This window comes from Phocoena phocoena, chromosome 1, assembly GCF_963924675.1.
Source record: "Phocoena phocoena chromosome 1, mPhoPho1.1, whole genome shotgun sequence".
In the NCBI taxonomy this organism is placed as follows: Eukaryota; Metazoa; Chordata; class Mammalia; order Artiodactyla; family Phocoenidae; genus Phocoena; species Phocoena phocoena.
In genome coordinates this window covers 54,993,407-55,012,174 of record NC_089219.1, presented here as the reverse complement: position 1 = coordinate 55,012,174, position 18,768 = coordinate 54,993,407, and the positions used below count along the sequence as shown (strand labels likewise).

Sequence of the window (18,768 nt, the reverse complement as noted above, 5' to 3'; positions counted from 1 at the left end):
ATTTTTACAGCCAGTAACAAAAGTTTTCATCTTTGCTTAAATAAGACTTCAAAAGGATTCCACATATCAACTAATAAGTGAGTTCATCAAAAAAAAAAAAAAAAAAAAAGATTAACTTTAAGAAATGCAAGGCAGGGCAGTGGTTAGGAGTCTGCCTGCCAATGCAGGGGACATGGGTGAGTGCCCTGGTCCTGGAAGATCCCACATGCCGTGGAGCAACTGGGCCCTTGTGCCACGACTACTGAGCTTGCGCTCTAGAGCCCACGAGCCACAACTACTGAGCCCACGTGCCACAACTACTGAAGCCCGCGAAACTAGAGCCTGTGCTCCACAACAAGAGAAGCCACCGTAATGAGAGGACTGTGCACCGCAACGAAGAGTAGCCCCTAAACTACTTTTTAGCCTGCAACTAAAAAGAAAGCCCGCGCACAGCAACGAAGACCCAATGCAGCCAAAAATAAATAAATAAATTTATTTTTAAAAAAAGAGAAAGAAATGCAAGGCACAGTGACCACACTTCTCATCTGTTTCAAGATGAATCAGCATTTTCTACCTGAGCAAGTAGAATGCAGTTAGCACTTGGGTGATTTTAAAGACTCTTAACAGTTGCCTTTAATTGGCTGATGAAATAGCAGAACAGTGTAGCTGAAAGCCAATGTTTATTTTTACCCGTTACCTGTTTTATTAATGGGACTGTGGGCCACTGGGCCTCCAGGAACACACAAATATATTTAAATATCCCACACTGTAATTAAGAGGCGCAGAGAGGATTAGAGCAAATTAAGCGGCTGTTGTACTTGCCATTGGTTTAGTCAAGGCCAGGCATTTTGATGCTCTCATGGCAGAACCTGGCAAGTTTTACTTCAGAAATCTACAAAATATGGAATATATTTTCTTGCAGAGCAAGGGTTTTAATAAATGGGTCTCCCCCCCAAAATAAAAATTATACATAAATAAAAACATCCCAAGTGAATGCTCCTACAATGAAAGAAGAGATTCCCTTAGCCAGAAAAGGAAAAATGTATCAACAATAGTGTCAGTTAAAGAAACTGGATCTTGAGATCTATGAATAAGGGACTCAAAATGAATCAAACTTCCATGTAACTCTCATCCAGACACAGGGCTTTCTTCTCCTAGGTAAGTCAGAACTTCTGCCTGAGTTTTTTAAAGGGAATAAAAATAAAGTGATCACCCAACAGATGACCTGTTCAATAACTAAAGCATCAGAAATATCTGCAGAAACGGAGAATAGATCCTTTTAAGCAAAGACTAGAGTATAGGTTCCTAAGCCAGCAGTGTTTCATTTTTTTGGTTTGATTTTACCAAATCCATTGTAACTAAATGTTAGCTTAATTTTAAAATAGTACATGTAAGTAGACTTTTTGCTTTGATTGCTCAGAATCAACATTACCATGCTTGAGATTACTGCCAGTGCTGGTCTCCTATGAATCTTCATATCAAAGAAAAAGCAAAATGGAATGAGGGCAGGGCAAAATGGAATGAAATCTGGAAACACAGTGTTTTGACCCAAGCAGAGGACAACATTGCCTTTGCCCTAGCAACTCTGGAGAAGCGCTTAAAAAAGACAAGAAAGAAGATCTGAGTACTTACGAGGACCCTGGACTTGCAGTGGGAGGGGGGCCTGAAGAAATGAAAGAAAAACAAAAGAAACAGTCAGTCTGGGTTATAGGAGGGTGAACATCAGGACAGTCAAGCCATTACGGACTAAAGTTCTCAGCCACCCCGAGGTGATATTTATTTTTCTGGAATTTATTATTTTGCTCCAGCTCCCCCAACCACCTCTATGAAAAAACATACCAGTGAGACTGTGTCTATATCCCACAGTTCAGAGCCTGAAAAATGCTAAGACAAGGGCTAAAAAATGAGTCAGAGTAGGCATCCTCACGAGATGCAGCGAGTTTCAGTGGGAGGCTGAATGAGCACCAGGACGTTCATTGCAACAGCAGGCAGGGGTCTGTGATGGCAGCTGGACAGAAAAGGGGCCTGAGTGCTGGAAATCTTCCCAGCTTCTCTGGACAAGGAACATTCTTGTTGAGAAGAATTCACTGATGCGGTGACTTAGAATTGGGGCTGAGGTCAGACCTATCTGGACCCTGCTCCTGCTCTGCAGTTTACTGGCTGGGTGACCGTGAACATAGTACTTAAATGCTGGGCCTTGGTTTACTTATTTCTAAAATGGGTACAGGAGGACCAGCTTCTGTGTTGCTGGGCACACCCAGGACCTCCTCACCCCCGCGGAGGCTGAGGGCCAAAGGCCATCCCCAGTAGGAAGCTGCTTACCGAACTTGACAAACAAGACTCCAGTGGTAGAAACCACCTTCTTGCCGTTCGTCGCCACGCACTGGAAGTAGCCCGTGTCTGTGGTGTCGAGGTTTCTAATCCGTAGCCGAGAGCCATAGTTGGTTGCCCGAAAGGAGATCCTCCGGGGCTCCTGGACCACAGGTGCATCGTTTTTGAACCAGCGGATAGTGGGAGGCGGATTCCCAGAGACTTTGCAGTGCAGTTCTGCCGTCTGCCCCAGGGACGTGGTGATGTTATTCATTGGTTCATCGAGCGCCAGGTAAGACTCTGTGCACAGGGAGAAGCAGGCAGGTGAGAGGGGCAGACTGCTGGAGAGTACCTCCAAGCAACCCAAACTCACTCTGTGTGCCCCAGACCACAGAGAGACTGAACAGGAGCGGCATGGTGGAGACAGACAAGGGATGGTTGAAATCATCCCTTTACCGAGACCCTGTGACTACTAAACAATCAACCATAGAGTCTGCTGCTTGGAAGGAAATTTGTTACTAACCATGGTATAAAACCCAAAGTTTTCAAATGACAATGTGGTACCCATGGATACATTTCTCGGCCAAGACAAGATGAGCTTTTGTGTTTTGGAGTATAAAAAAAAAAAAATACATGCTTCTTGTTACAAACTCAAACAATACAGTGAAAAAGAAAAAGAAGTAAAATTTACATCATCCCGAAATGACATCCCTCTTAACATTCTGGCAAAGATCCTACCAGTTTGTCCACTTTTGATAAGAGAGAAAGTATGAAAAACTGGAAAGGTAGGAGCAATATATTTATATCCACATGGCCCAAGACTGGGAAGGATGCTGAAAATCTTCCTGTCAGTGATGATATAATAAGGGTTATGAAGGCCAGGCTGCTGGCAGACAAAGTGGTGAGAGGCAATGAAATATGTTACTCATGTCAACCGCAACACATTACAATATATTATTCTATGCATTCAATTTTTAATTGAGATATAATTTATATTGTATGAAACGTATCAGTCTTAATTGCACAGCCCCACGAGCCTTGACAAATGCATGTACCCATGTAACCGATGCCCCTATCAAGATATAGAACAACAGAACATCATCAGTATCCCGAAAGTACCCCCAAGATCCTTAGTAGTGAATCCCTGCTCCACCCCGTCTACCTGGCAAAACTGTGAGAGGATTAAAATTAAATCAGATGAAAAGCAAAAAAAAAAAAAATTAAAATTAAATCAGGCAAGGCATGGGAAGCATTTAAACTAGTATATGGCGAAAAGTAAGCACTCATATATATTAATCAGTGATCTATTATTTTTATAATAATAACTTCTGTGCAATGCCTTTTACTCTGTCTCCTGTTATCCTCTAATAACCCCGTGAGGTAGGAAAGGCACAGGAAGTATCATGATGCCCAGCTGCAGGGGAGATGTCTCAGAGATTAGCTGACTTGCCCTGTGGTCACACAGTAAGATGTACATTGTGCCCAAAGCTTCTAGCACTAACGACTTTGTGTCCTCAGGCTCAGACTAGCACCTAAACAAAGTTCAACTGAGCCAAGCTGGTTAGTACAGTAGTAAGAACAGATAGACTCTAAGTCCTGCCATATGCCAGGGGCTTTACTTTAGTATTTACCTGCCCTATAACCCCACAAGGGAGGAAGAATTGTCATCGCTGCTCAACAATGAGGAGACCTAGGATCAGAGAGGTTAAGTGACTTGCCCAAGGCCACACAGCTGAGCCAAGGGCTGGTTCAGCTCTCTCTGGCTCAAAAACCTAGCTCTTTCCACCCCATCCGATTGCTTTGGTAGCCTGAGCCACACTGAGGAGGGCAGACAGAATTCAAACTTCTTCCTTAAAGAAGAGCTGGGGTTTACACATATCCACACACCCACAGGGCTGTGATCTTCCCCTAACTCCAGCCAGGATTGTCTGGTTAATGGGTCTAACCTTTAGCTGTGTTCTGGCTGGTGTTATGGTTTCCCTCCAGAAGCCAGGTACCTCACTGACCTGATATCCTCTGATAGGCCCTTCTCCTTGAGGCTACCTCCTGTTTCCTGTCCTTTCTGTAGCATGGGTCCAGCTTTGAGATGGAGGTGAAACAGGAGGGAAGGGGGCAGGGCACAACCTTTAAAAGAATGACATAGCCATAGGACATGACAAAAAACTGGTTAGAAACAACTAGGTCCAAGATGGCAGAAGATTCGACTTCCAGTGGACCTAGAGCCTCATCATACGCTCGTTGTAATATATTACCATCTAAATGACACACCCAACAGTGCCATGACAGTTCCGAGGTTAACCGTAAAAGGCCAAAAAATGGGCGGTGGCCCAATTCCTGGAAATCCCTGCCCCTTCCCCGAAAATAGTTGGAATAATCCTCCCACTCATTAGCATATAAAATTACCCAGCCCATAAAAACTAACCACCCCATGTATCGGGTCCTCTCACCTTCTGAGATGGCCCACACTCTGTCTGTGAAGTCGGTTTCTCTCTAAATAAATCCACTTCTCACCTATCACTTTGTCTCTCACTGAAGTCTTTCTGCGACAAGACATCAAGAACCTGAGCTTCATTAAGTCCTGGGACCAGGTGTGTAATCTCAATTAAAAGACTGGGTTTCAAGTCCTAACCTGGGTTTGGCAGGGTTCGAGTCCTGGTGTGTGGGTTCGAGTCCCAATATGCATTTAGGCTGGGTTCGAGTCCCAATCTGAGTTGCACGGTTTCAGAGGGGTCTCCACAGTGGTAAGAGGTGCCATCACTCAGGTACTCCCACAGCCTGGCTCCCTCTCCCAGATTTCTACCTCCTTTAAATATCAAAGCCAGCCAACATCAACCACACTCCCCAGAGGCCAGGATGGCAGTGTCTAGGTGTGCGTCTCAGGGGTTGACATGACTGTTGAGTTTTAGTCAAGAAAACAAAAGTCAATTCTACTTTATTTCTTTGGTTCTTCCCCCATAGGAAGTTGCTACTGAAATCCCAGCAAGCTTTTTGGCCAAGCCCTCATAGCGTAAAATATAAAAGGATGAGCTGGAACTTTAAACTGTTTCTTTTGCCTCCAAACCCCAGTTACTTTGCATGATACTACAATCACAGACACACAGTTCTTCAAATTTTTTCTTCTAGGAACATAAATTAGCCCAGAGACAGAGAGTTCTATAACTGGGCGGAGTATTTCAAGTATTCTCTGAAGGTGTTCTCAAATTTATTGAAAACAAATTAGTACGGGTTGATCCACCAGACGAAATCAACCCTCACAAACTCTGAAGCTAGAATGTCTGAATTTGCATCCTGGTCCTGCTACTTATCAGCTGTGTGACCTTGGGCAAGTTATTTAACCTCTCTGTGTCTCAAATTTTGTTACCTGTGAAATTAGTACAATAATTATATCTCCCTCATAGGGCTACTGTGAGGATTATATTAATTAATACATGGAAAGTACTTTGAATAGGGTCTGGCACGGAGCAAACAGCATTTGAAACTTTCTGCTATTATATTAGCTATTTTTTTCTTTTCTTTTTCTCACAAATAACTTATGCCTAAAAATGGGGAATGATTATCCATCGAACTGATTGGTTCCCTGGCCATGTCCAGTCCTGACTTTACAGGACAGATCTGAGGGATGAGGCCACCTGCCCAAGATCACATAACTAACTCACTGCAGGAGAGAGTGGTTAATTTGTCCGTGAAGTTCTATATCATATCTACCTAAAACAAAAACAAGGGGGCTTCCCTGGTGGCGCAGTGGTTGAGAGTCCGCCTGCCGATGCAGGGGACACGGGTTCGTGCCCCAGTCCGGGAAGATCCCACATGCCGCAGAGCGGCTAGGCCCGTGAGCCATGGCCGCTGAGCCTGCGCATCCAGAGCCTGTGCTCTGCAACGGGAGAGGCCACAACAGTGAGAGGCCCACGTACCAGAAAACAAAAACAAAAACAAAAAACAACAAGGGTTACAGGGCATCTTGAAATCAGTGTAATAGCTGGCTCAGGCAGTATGTTTCCAGGGAGAACAAAGGAAATGTAAACAAATCTTTGTGTCTATTGAACAAAGGAGCCTTGCCATAAACACAGGGAATTTGGTTCTAACTTTTTAGTGATAAAGAATAATATTCAATTTATTTGCCATCTGTAGCTGCTCACTTAATAAGTAAAACAAGCAAATGATCTGGTCCTCAGTTTGGCAAAGACTGGAAGCATCAGAAACACATTTGGCCTAAACAACACGAAAGCATTTTGTGACTGGAATAAAATAAAATAAAAACGCATGTCTGAATCATTGCTATCAGCCTTGTTGTTAACAAGCCTCTGGCCGTGATCCATTCTCTTCCCAGAACTATCTGGATCCTCCTGGAGCAGCCTCATGGGCCACATTAGGGGACCCACTCTCTGTTCTACACCCAGCACTGGCATGGCCATTGCAGGTTATGGACTAGTCATTTCTTTCAGAGAACACCTGGGCATCCCAGCGAAGCCGCCCAGGGCAGAGAAAATCTGTAAACTGGACCTGATACCAGTTTGCCACCACCTAGCTGCAACTGGGCTTTGGAGTCATGATCTATTACATGGGCCTGTGCGGTCTGCACCTCCTGAAAGAGTGTAAGTTTCCATATGGGCCTCAGCTACAGAAGCACTGGATGGCAGTGTGGACTAAGAATGCCGCCTGCCATATCAGTAAACAAGATGTGGTGGCCATTGAGCCGTCAGCCACTACAGCTGAATTCCTCTACCACCGCCCCCCAACCCCAATGGTACATCCTGAAAGGATTCAGGATGGAGAAAAAAAAGAGATTACTGGCCCTAGATAGTTAAGCTGCATAGCAAAGGAATAATTTCATTAAGTCCAGGCTCTTGCATCTCCCCCTACAGAAGAGCACTAAATTGATTCATTAAATTGAGATATCCGGTTTTTCTTTAATTAGCAGTAATCTTTTGATGTTCCGACTACCTGGTTTTGTCGTTGTTGTTCATTTGGTTTTGGGGTTTTTTTTTTTTGGTAAAGTTCCTATATGTCCTTGCTCCTCCCATACCTCTTTGAAACTGTCCCTGAGAGCTACCTAAGAGGCTGTATCCCGGGCTTAAGTCTTCAGTAAGTCTGCCAAATAAGACAATTGTCAGCTTTTAGGTTGTGCAGCTTTTTCAGTCGACAGCAGACAGCAGGTACTGAGTCTGAATGCCAGAAAAAGCATTTTGGCCTGTATGTTTAAGCCTGGCTATTCATACTGTTAAAAAAGGCCCAGGGCTTCCCTGGTGGCACAGTGGTTGAGAGTCCGCCTGCAGATGCAGGGGACACGGGTTCGTGCCCCGGTCCGGGAAGATCCCACATGCCGCGGAGCGGCTGGGCCCGTGAGCCGTGGCCGCTGGGCCTGTGCATCCGCAGCCTGTTCTCTGCAACGGGAGAGGCCACAGCAGTGAGAGGCCCGCGTACCGAGAAAAAAAAAAAAAAAAAAGGCCCAAAGTGGAGTCACTTGTGCTAAGTCCACATTACCAAACCGAGAACTTAATACCTAACTTAATTACACTTTCAACCTCTCCCAGGAATGGACTCTTAAACCAATCAATCTGGAATTACCTAGTCAGCACTAGTGAGGTGATCTGCCTGATAGACCCCTGCTGTGCCCTAAAAGTGACCTTGCCACAAACAATCTACTCTTTGCTAGGAACAACCCTGTTCTGCCCCTTTCTGCCTATATAAGTCTTTCATTTTGTACAGCTCTTCAGAACTCCTTTCTATCTGCTAGATGGGATGCTGCCTGATTCATGAATTGTTGAATAAAACCAAAAAGATTTAAAAAATTTGTTCACTTGAATTTTGTTTTTTAACAATATTTTTTTCAGTGGCTTTATTCAATATCTCTGACAATGTGTGCTTGAGCTGTGGAAGCTTTCTCATCCTTCTTTCCCTGCTTTTGTGGACCACAAATGTTGAGATGGCAGACTGGTGAGTGGGAGGTAGGATATAATCTGGCTGGAGAGAGAAAAAAATTCCAATTCTGCTGACTCCACCTCCAGCTCTGTGTCTCTGAATGAACTATGTCTCCCAGTGGGGGTACTAGTAATAATGATGATGGTGACAATGACAATGATGATGATACAATATAATGATGATAATAGTTAACATCTATAGGGTACTTATTACCATGGCAGGTGTTGTTACAAACCATTATTATTGTCCTCATTTTATACATGAGATATCTAAGGCACAGGGATGGTAAAAAAGCCATCCAAGATCACATAGTAAGTAGAAGTGAGACAAAACAATTATTGATTCACATTTAGATTGATTTAGATTTCAGTCTAAATCCCAGCAAATTATTTTGTGAATATTGACAAACTGATTCTAAAGTTTATATGAGAGAAAAAAGACCCAGAATAGCCAACATAATACTGCAGGAGAAGAACAAAGCTGGAGGACTGACACTACCCAACTTCAAGACTTGCTATAAAGCTACAGTAATCAAGACAGTGTGATACTGGTGAAAGAATAGACAAATAGACCGATGAAAGAGAATAGACAGCCCAGAAATAGAGTCCAGTGGACTACCTATATATAATCAACTGATCTTTGACAAAGAAGCAAAGTCACCACAAAGGAGCAAAGACAGTCTTTTCAACAAATAGTGCTGAAACAACTGTACATCCACATGCAAAAATGAATCTAGACACAGCCCTTACACCCTTCACAAAAATTAACTCAAAATGGATCACAGACCTAAACATAAGATGCAAAATCACAAAATTCCTGGAAGATAACATAGGAGAAAACCCAGATGATCTTGAGTATGGAAATGACTTTTTAGCTATGACAACAAAGACATGATCTATGAAATAAATAAATGATAAACTGGACTTTATTAAAATTTAAAATGTCTGTTCTGCAAAAGACAATATCAACAGAATGAGAAGACAAGCCACAGACTGGGAGAAAACATTTGCAAAAGACACATCTGATAAAGTACCAAAATATACAAAGAACTCTTAAAACTCAACCATAAGAAAGCAACCCCAATAAAAAATGGGCCAATACTTTAACAGATACCTCACCAAAGAAGAAAAATGGCAAAGAGACATATGAAAAGATGTTCCACATCATATGTCATCAGGGAAACGCAAATTAAAACAATGAGTTACACTAAACACCCATTAGAATGATCAAAATCCAGAACATTGACATTAGCAAATGCTGGTGAAGACATGGAGCAACAGGAACTCTCTCTCATTGCTGGTGGGAACGCAAAATGTTACAGCTACTTTGGAAGATAGTTTGGCAGTTTCTTACAAAAATAAAAATACTTTTACCATATGATCCAGCAATCTCACTCCTTGGTATTTACCCAAAGTAGTTGAAAACATGTCCACACAAAACCCTGCGCATGGATGTTTGTAGCTTTATTCACAATTGCCAAAAGCTGGAAGCAAACAAGCTGTCCCTCAGTAGGTAAATGGATAAACTGTAGTACATCTAGACTATGGAATATTATTCAGTGCTAAAAGGAAATGAGCTATCAAGCCATGAAAACACATAAAGGAAGCATAAATACATATTACTAAGTAAAAGAAGCCAATCTTAAAAGGCTACATACGGCATGATTCCAATTATAGGACATTCTGGAAAAGGTAAAACTTTAGACAGTAGAAATATCAATGGTTACCAGAGACTGGGGGGTGGGGGGGGAATGAATGGGCAGATCACAGAGGATTTTTAGGGCAGTGAAAATACTCTCTCTGATTCTATAATGGTGGATACATGTCATTATACATTTGTCTAAATCCATGGAACGTACAACACAAGAGTGAGCTATAATGTAAACTATGAACTTTGGGTGATTATGATGTGTCAATGTAATTTCACCAGTTTTAACAGATGTACGACTCTGGTGGGGAATGTTGATAACGGGAGAGATTATGCATGTAAAGGGTCAGGGCGTATACAAAAAAATCTCTGTATCTTCCCTTCAATTTTGCTGTGAACCTAAAACTTCTCTGAAAGAAAATCTTTAGGGCTTCCCTGGTGGCGCAGTGGTTAAGAATCCATCTGTCAACGCAGGGGACACGGTTTCGAGCCCTGGTCCGGGAAGATCCCACCTGCCGCGGAGCAACTAAGCCCGTGCACCACAACTACTGAGCCTGCGCTCTAGATCCCGCGTGCCACAACTACGGAGTCCACATGCCACAACTACTGAAGCCCACACGCCTAGAGCCTGTGCTCCGCAACAAGAGAAGCCACTGCAATGAGAAGCCCATGCACCGCAACGAAGAGTAGCCCCCGCTCAATGCAGCTAAAAGAAAGCCCGCGTGCAGTAATGAAAACCTAATGCAGCCAAAAATAAATTTTAATTAATTAATTTAAAAAACAGTAGTTCTTTAAAAAAAAAAGTCTTTAAAAAATTATTTTGGCTCCAGAGTCCTTGTTCCAGGACAGAAGTTCTCAAACCCCTTGGTTTCAGAACCCCCTATACACTCTTTAAAATATTGAGGACCCCCAAGAGAAAATTTTAAAATATTTGTTTACTAATTTATTTGAAAATAATCTCATTACTTAACAAATATTGTCATGAAAAATAACTATATTCCCCCCTGCACCCCCTGATACACATGCAAATAGTGAGAAGAGTGGCACTGTTTTCTATTGTCATTGATCTATCATTTGGCTTAAGACCAGACAGCTGGACTCTCCTCTTTCTGCATTCAATCTTTTGAGATATGTTGTTTTGGTTGAAGTATACGAAGAAAATCTGGCTTCATACAGTTGGAAAAGAGAGGCGTATTTTTATAGCCTTCTCAGATAATTTAGGATAGTATTCTTTGATACTAAACCAAAATTTGACAAATGGTAGTTTCTTTTGTTTTTTTTGACATTTTTAAATTGAAGTATAGTTGATTTACAATGTTTCAGGTGTACAGCAAAGTGATTCAGTTATATATATATATATATTCTTTTTCAGTTTTTTCCATTATAGGTTATTACAAAATATTGAAGATAGTATGCTGTGTTATACAGTAAGTCCTTGTTGTTTATTTTATATATAGTAGTGTGTATATGTTAATCCCAAACTCCTAATTTATCCCTCCCCCCCTTCCCTTTTGGTAACCATAAGTTTGTTTTCTATGTTTGTGAGTCTATTTCTGTTTTGTAAATAAGTTCATTTGTATCATTTTTTTAGATTTCACATATAAGTGACATCATATGATATTTACCTTTCTCTGTTTGGCTTATTTCACTTAGTATGATAATCTCTAGGTTCATCCATGTTGCTGCAGATGGCATTATTTCTTTCTTTTTTAATGGCTGAGTAATATTCCATTGTACATATATTCCACATCTTTATCCATCATCTGTCAGTGTATATTTAGGTAGCTTCCATGTCTTGGCTATTGTAAACAGTGCTGCTATGAACATTGAGGTGCATGTATCTTTTCTGGATATAGGCCCAGGAGTGGGATCGCTGGATCATATGGTAACTCTATTTTTTGTTTTTTAAGGAACTTCCACACTGTTTTCCATAGTGGCTGCACCAACCAATATATTGCCATCAACAGTGCAGGAGGGTTCCCTTTTCTCCACACCCTCTCCAGCAGACAAATGGTAGTTTCTTACAGAATAGTTGTGATGTGAAATCTGAAACCATACCAGTGAATTTTTCATAATCTGTTATATTAAAATGGATTGATTTATCTTGCACGTTGAACAGATCTTTTATCCATGTATGATTTTTTAACACCATGCCCTGTTCATTTAGAAAACATTGGTTCAGAGTTACATAGATCTTCCAGATATGAACACATTTAATCATGTAATATAGAAAAATCACATTCATTAGTATCACCATCTATCTCATTAGTAAAGATGGGGAAACTGTCAAGCTCTTGGTGGTGGCTAAAAGTTTTCCAAATTTTAAATTTTTGCTGGAAAGCTCAAATTTTATTATTGGCAACTAATACTATCTCCTGTTTCCTTCAAGTGTCAGGCTCGTTTTGTTTATTTTCAAGAATAATTAACCATAGTTTGATTGTCAATCATTCTTTCAAGTAATAAAATGCTTTTCTTTGTGACAACCATAGTGTTTCACCAGTCAGCACGACTGCTTATATATACTTCCCATTTTGCCATACAAAATATTTAAAAAGACATGTACCTCATGGGTCAAGATTTTTTTTTTTTTTTTTTTTTTTTGCGGTACGCGGGCCTCTCACTGTTGTGGCCTCTCCCATTGCGGAGCGCAGGCTCCGGACGCGCAGGCTCAGCGGCCATGGCTCACGGGCGCAGCCGCTCCGCGGCATGTGGGATCTTCCCGGACCGGGGCACGAACCTGTGTCCCCTGCTTCCGCAGGCGGACTCTCAACCACTGCGCCACCAGGGAAGCCCCCAAAGATATTCTTAAGTGCAATTGGCTTTCCTTTTTTTAAAATTGAAGTAGAGTTGATGTACAACATTATATAAGTTACAGGTGTACAATATAGTGATTCACAATTTTGGCTTTTTTTTTCTAAACTAAAGGGTGTGGTGGTGGAGAATACAGTAATTTCTAGTACAGTTTAGTACAGTTTGTTACCACTGTTTTGACTCATGCTTAGGCTCCAGAATTTTTACCTACCATTGCTTTTACACTATCAAGATGGGTAAACTGCAGTTCAGAGAACTTAAAGACCTATCCTAGGCCTGTCCCAACTAATCAAAGCTAAATCCAGGATTTGGACTCCAAGCTCAATGCTCTTTCCATCACACTCCACAGCTGCCCTCTGCCACCCCTATGGGTATTGGACCAGTGTGAGGTTCTCAGAACAAAATGATTTAGCTCAAGTCCTGAATACCATAAGCTAGGCTTGCATGGTCTGTTTTCTATTTCTGAATAAGCAACTTGGGATTTGGGGGCAATCCTAAGTGATTTTTGTAGATCTGGGCAAAAGTTTGGGACTCTGAATTAAAAAAAAGATATTTATGCTTTTTAAAATGTATGAAAAGAAAATGCCAGGATTCTTTCAGTACCACCATTTCCTCCATTACCCACAGAAAGTGATGATCATAGCTAACATTTTTCTGAGCATTTACAAGGTTCCAGGCACCATTTTAAGCACCTTGTACACATTAACTTATTTAATCTTGAAAACAATCCTGAGGTAGACACTATTCTTACCCTTTTTTCAGAGATAAGGAAATGAGACACAGAGAGGTTAAGTAATTGCCCAAAGTCATGCAGTTAGAAAGTGGCAGAGCCAGGACCCAAACCCAGACCTTTGGACACAAGAGACCGTAATATTAGCCAATGCACCGTTTCCCAGTAAACCCACACTTTAGTCTTTCATTGTTTCCTATTACCCCTGACCAGGACTATGGAATAGTCTTGCCCTTTTTAATGAGTCCATCCAGCAGTAGACAATACCCACTGGTACTGAGAACAACTAATCACTACCACTTTCTTATGCTGTAAGTGGAAGCCATCATGGAGAAGGAGCTTTTAAAATACACCACAGGCATTGTTCATCCTGACGCTTAATCAACTTAAGAAGTGAACTGCGAGAAAAAAGAAGTTAGTTTATGAGCTCTCTGGGAATTGAGACTCTATTTCCTCCTTTCCGTAGTCCCCCCAGCACTCCATGTGTTAGATGGTGAACTTCGTAGGCATTTAATAAATGCTGGTTGATTAAGTAAATGGAAGGCTCAAGTGTATTTCGGGCAAATGAGCTTTGGAGACACCCCATTTATTACTCACCCATTTGACAAGACGTCACATTCACAAATCCCTCCCAACATTTATTACTTAATTTTCAAAGTGCCCTCCCCTTCCCCACAGGGAGGGAGGCGGGGCCAAGAGTTATATTGCCATTCTGACAGGTGAGAGAAACCCAGATATAAAAAGTTTAACAGTCCTTTGCCATGGCAACCCAGCCAGTCAGCCAGGGAGCCAGTCACAATTAGGCTCAGGGCCTGCATCTCAGTATCAAAGAGGCACATGCCAAATTCTAGTCCCCTTCAGGACCGATCCTATTCAGAAGAGGGAGGGGGTTCCCGACATGAAATAAAATGCTTAGCTAAACATAAAGGAAGGCTGCCAAACATGGTTAGGTCATCGCATTTGACTTTGAGAGAACATTCTGTTCATGCTATCAACCTGCATTCACTTTCAGCACACTTCACCATAAATATTTCTGACTCACTATCTCAGGAAATATTTTTTATCTTAATAAACTCAATGCAAAACATAATCTAAATCGGCTTGCACATTCTTGACTCAGAGCCACAAGCTGCATTTAATAAAAATCAGTGGAAATAGCAGGGGACTTCTGAATAACCGCAGTTCGTTATCTGACATGAGGCTGCTGGGAAGTTCCGAACACACGGAGAGCAGGAGGTCGGTAAGCTGAAGGTATGGAGAGAGCCAGAGACCACCGGATGACCCCACTTGGTGGATCTTAATTTCCACTGATGAGCTTCACTCGAGGCGCTATTCGTGACAATGAAATGCGGCATGGTAATTAAGAACATGGCTCTGGAGTTGGACTGCTTGGCCCCACATCTGAGTACCACCTCTCACTTGCTGTTTTTTTAACCTCCCTTAGCCTCAGTTTCCTCAACTGTAAAATGGGGCTAATAACTCTCTAGTTACCCTAAAGTGTTGCTGTGGAGGTTAAATGAGATCGTCTTTCTCTGAAACATCAAAAACATTCACTACAGGGAGCTAGAGCCAGAGATTCTCAACCCTCGTGGAACATCGCTATCACCTAAGGAATAATAATTAAAAAAACTCCACTGACACCTGGGTCTGACCCCTAGAAATTCACATTTAATTGATCCTGGGTGGAGTTCAGGTATAAGCATTTTCTTAGATGCTCCCCAAATGATTCTCCTCAGCAGGCAATGTAAACGTAGAACACTTGGCTAGAGCAATTATAGCTACCACTTTCTGACCACTGATTCTTACCTGGCTTCCTGCCAAGCCCTGTTTTCACTGCTCAAAATCTCCAGAAAGATTCTCCACTACATTCCTCATTGTCCAGAAGAAGAAACCAGCACTGAGACATTAAGCACGTTGCCTAAGGTCACATGACTGATCAAGAGTGAAACCACATCTCCAACCAAGACTTTTGCCTTGAACTGGCCAGTCTTCAAGCCTACGTCTTCAGTCAGGGAAAGAGATGGCTCGATGAAGATAAACATTTTCTGGCTGAACAAAGCTGCTGTAGACCAGGGGGCATGATGGTTAAAAGTCAAAACAAACAAACAAAAAAACCCCAGCAAAGCCAACACTCACATTTTCTTAAAAGTTCAAGTACTAAAGCGTCAAGCTGAGCTCAGCCTTGTGACCTCTGAGTAACAAGGGTAGGTTTAAAGAGTGTCCATAGCTACAGTGAACCAGGTACCTTTAAAAAGCAAAAGCAGTAGTAGGTGGGGGCATTATCTCAGAATAAAGAAGAGGACTCTAAGGGGAGTAAATTAAGCTTATGACAAACTAAACAAAAAGCATGTCCATAGCACCAAAGACAACAAATGGTCAACGAAGCAGCTCCTTCTGGGGGAGGAAACTCACATACATCAGAAATGGTTCTGCAAATGTGCACTTAGAGCAAACCTCCTGTAAATCTGGACTAACGGAAAACAGAGCCACCTTTATAGGTTCTTCCTTAGGAAGCAGAGAAACTACACCTACTATTTAGAGGCTTGTTTTAAAGAATAGGTCGTTTTTACAAGTAGGCCAATTGTATGTAAATAGACCCTTAAAAGCTCAGGGAAACTACATTTTCCTCTTAAGTAGTTAAGATTTACAAAGAATGAGAGTGGCTGGCCTCCAGGCTTTAGATTACTTTGTGTCCCAGCTATAATTAATAAAGGTAGGAGGAGAGGGGAATAAACATGTGCTGAACACTGATTCTATCAGGCACTTTACATATATTACTTTATTTTATCCTTTCCAAAACCCTGTCATGTCTGTAGGTTTTTCTAGCCTCGCCTAAGGAAGATACCAAGGCTTATAGAGGTTTTAACATAACTAGGTCAGGGCTGGGATTGGACCCCGTTCTCCCCAACATCCTCCTGTTCCCACTCCCAACTTGTCCCATCTCAATGTACTGTTTTATACCCTAGTATCATTAAGAACTTCTTCCACCATCAACTCACCTGAATCCATCTGGATGATACCTCCCTGTCATGCAAAGATGCTGTGATCATTACCTTCCCTCATTTTTTACTCCTGGAGCACGTTATCTGATGGGATCATTGGCAACTGCCAACGAAGTTACTCTAGCGACTTTTTCTTTTGGTTATAAACTTTTGTGGACTTTGGTGGTTCATTTGAGTATCCATTCTACTTGACCACGATGTTTGAACCATTTTTATTATTTGGGGGTATCATTTTATTACTTCATGTTGATCCTATGTGCATATTTCATTTAAATTTGGAAATAATACGAATACTTAGAAATGATGAGCAGAAACACACTTAACCATAAGAACAATGACTTGATTTTGATATGATTATCTTCTTCTAACTGAAATTCACAAGGATACAAGGTTTCTGGCTTGAGAACTGGTCCCTGCATCTTAGAGAAATAGTCCCAATCTTGTTTCCGGCTCCCTAGGTCTTCATCCATTCTAACTGTAACGTGGCCATTTTTTTTTTAACTAACCCACCTCTCCTGTCCTTCCTCCCCCGCCACCAATTTTCAGCTGAATGCTACGATGGTAAGTAATTCACAGACCTAAGAATTCTTCAGGTACAGGATAGATCTACATCCCAAGGCATCACTAGCAGCTTCTCCCAGCCCTCCAAAACCAAACCAAATAATACCAGCAAAACCACCAGCTATTACCTCATTTCACTATAACTTACTAAGGCTCTAACTTAAAAACAACAAAAAGAAAAACTTTTGACTCTTGGGCTCGGGCCCGTTGCAAAGGCAACGGATGCACTTTCAGCCCTGCTAGGGAGCCCTGTGTGAGGAAGAACCAAGCCACATTCAGGGCCTTCCGAGACCGAGTCACTGTGTATGTCCACTGTCGTGCTGTGAAGGGCAGCTTGGCCAGTCAGAACAAATTCTCAAGCATTCAATGGCTCTAAGTAGAGCCTGAGTGGTTTTCCAAAAAAAAGGTTGCCACTCTGGCCAAGGAATTTCTCTTCCTATGGGGACCACACAGCTATACCCTCTCAGTTTCCTAAAGTCACATCTTGACTGAACAGGACCCGAGTCCCTTTGTGTGCCAGTCAGCCTTCCAACTCCATTCCACAAAGGCCCATATCCCAGTCTCAGGTTTCCCCAGAAAATAAACTTCAGGCAACATGAAAGGGCACACAAACCACTCTTTCCTCCCATCTCCATTCACTGTCCAGGATTTATGTTTCAAATTTTGAAAGCATCTGCTGACCTAACCACATCTCAGATCTCCTGTTAGTAGGGCAGTGCATCAGAGAAGTTCTTGTCACCCGAATGTCCTCTGTTCTGAATGGAGTGGTTTTGCCCTCAAATTTGGAACCAAATTCCTCAAACATGAGAGATTATTGGCTCTACCGCTTTTTCCAGAAACCAGAAAGTACTAAGCCATCTGGAATGAAAACTGAAGTGGGTAATATTTTCTTAGTAGCAAGTGGCAACAATCAAACACACAAGACTGAACACTGGGGATCAGATCAGGCTTGTTTCGTTGTTATAAGCACCTTAAATCAAGCACAGGTTTGCTCTGGATAGATGTAGAAAATGTTTGATGGCTAAATGAACCAATGGATTTAAGTGCTTATGCTCAAAGATGTCTCCACCTGGCTACAGAATCAAACAGTGAAAGTAACAATCATGATCCAGTGTGATCTGAGTACATTTAGCGTGACAGAGGACCACAAAAGAGGGAAACTTAACCTGCTTTCTGGGACAGAGGTGTCAGAGAAGAGTTTCCAAAGGAGGTGAGTTTTTAAAAGGAAGAGATATGGTCCCCGTCCTTCAGGAGCCCCTTAAGATCCTGAAGGAAGGAAGAGGGATCTAATTTGAAAGTACAAGTCAGAGTGAGCGTAAAAGCTAAGTGTGTGGGGCTTCCCTGGTGGCGCAGTGGTTGAGAGTCCGCCTGCCGATGCAGGGGACACGGGTTCGTGCCCCGGTCCGGGAGGATCCTGCGTGTCGCGGAGTGGCTGGGCCCGTGAGCCATGGCCGCTGGGCCTGCGCGTCCAGAGCCTGTGCTCCGCAGCGGGAGAGCCCACAGCAGTGGGGGGCCCGCATACCGCAAAAAAAAAAAAAAAAAAAAAAGCTAAGTGTGTGGTCAAGACAGTGGCGTTGAAGGCGTTCGGGGGAAGGGAGGTGAGATTAAAATGGGCTGGCTGTGGGAACGGTGTGACTGTGGCAGAGGGGCACGATGGTCCCCTGTGTTTTGTCAGGCAGAATGGGCAAGAGCCAGAGCAGAGTGGATGAGGAGAGAAACCCCAGATTTCCTGTCCTCTTGCTGGGAATCTGCAAGCATTTGGGGGAGGGAAGGAGTCCAGAGAAGGGGAAAACAGAAGAAAAATAAGCA

General features: G+C 42.4%; 1 protein-coding gene across 1 annotated transcript in view; it reads right to left on the bottom strand.

The window, feature by feature from the left end:
- ROR1 (receptor tyrosine kinase like orphan receptor 1) overlaps positions 1–18,768 on the bottom strand; it is a 169,563-nt gene that overhangs the window by 121,431 nt on the left and 29,364 nt on the right. Inside the window, exons 3-4 of the mRNA XM_065885120.1 lie at positions 2,302–2,589; positions 1,612–1,642 (exon numbers count right to left, since the gene is read on the bottom strand). Coding sequence (XP_065741192.1) covers positions 1,612–1,642; positions 2,302–2,589 — 319 coding nt within the window. The remainder of the gene's footprint in view (positions 1–1,611; positions 1,643–2,301; positions 2,590–18,768) is intronic.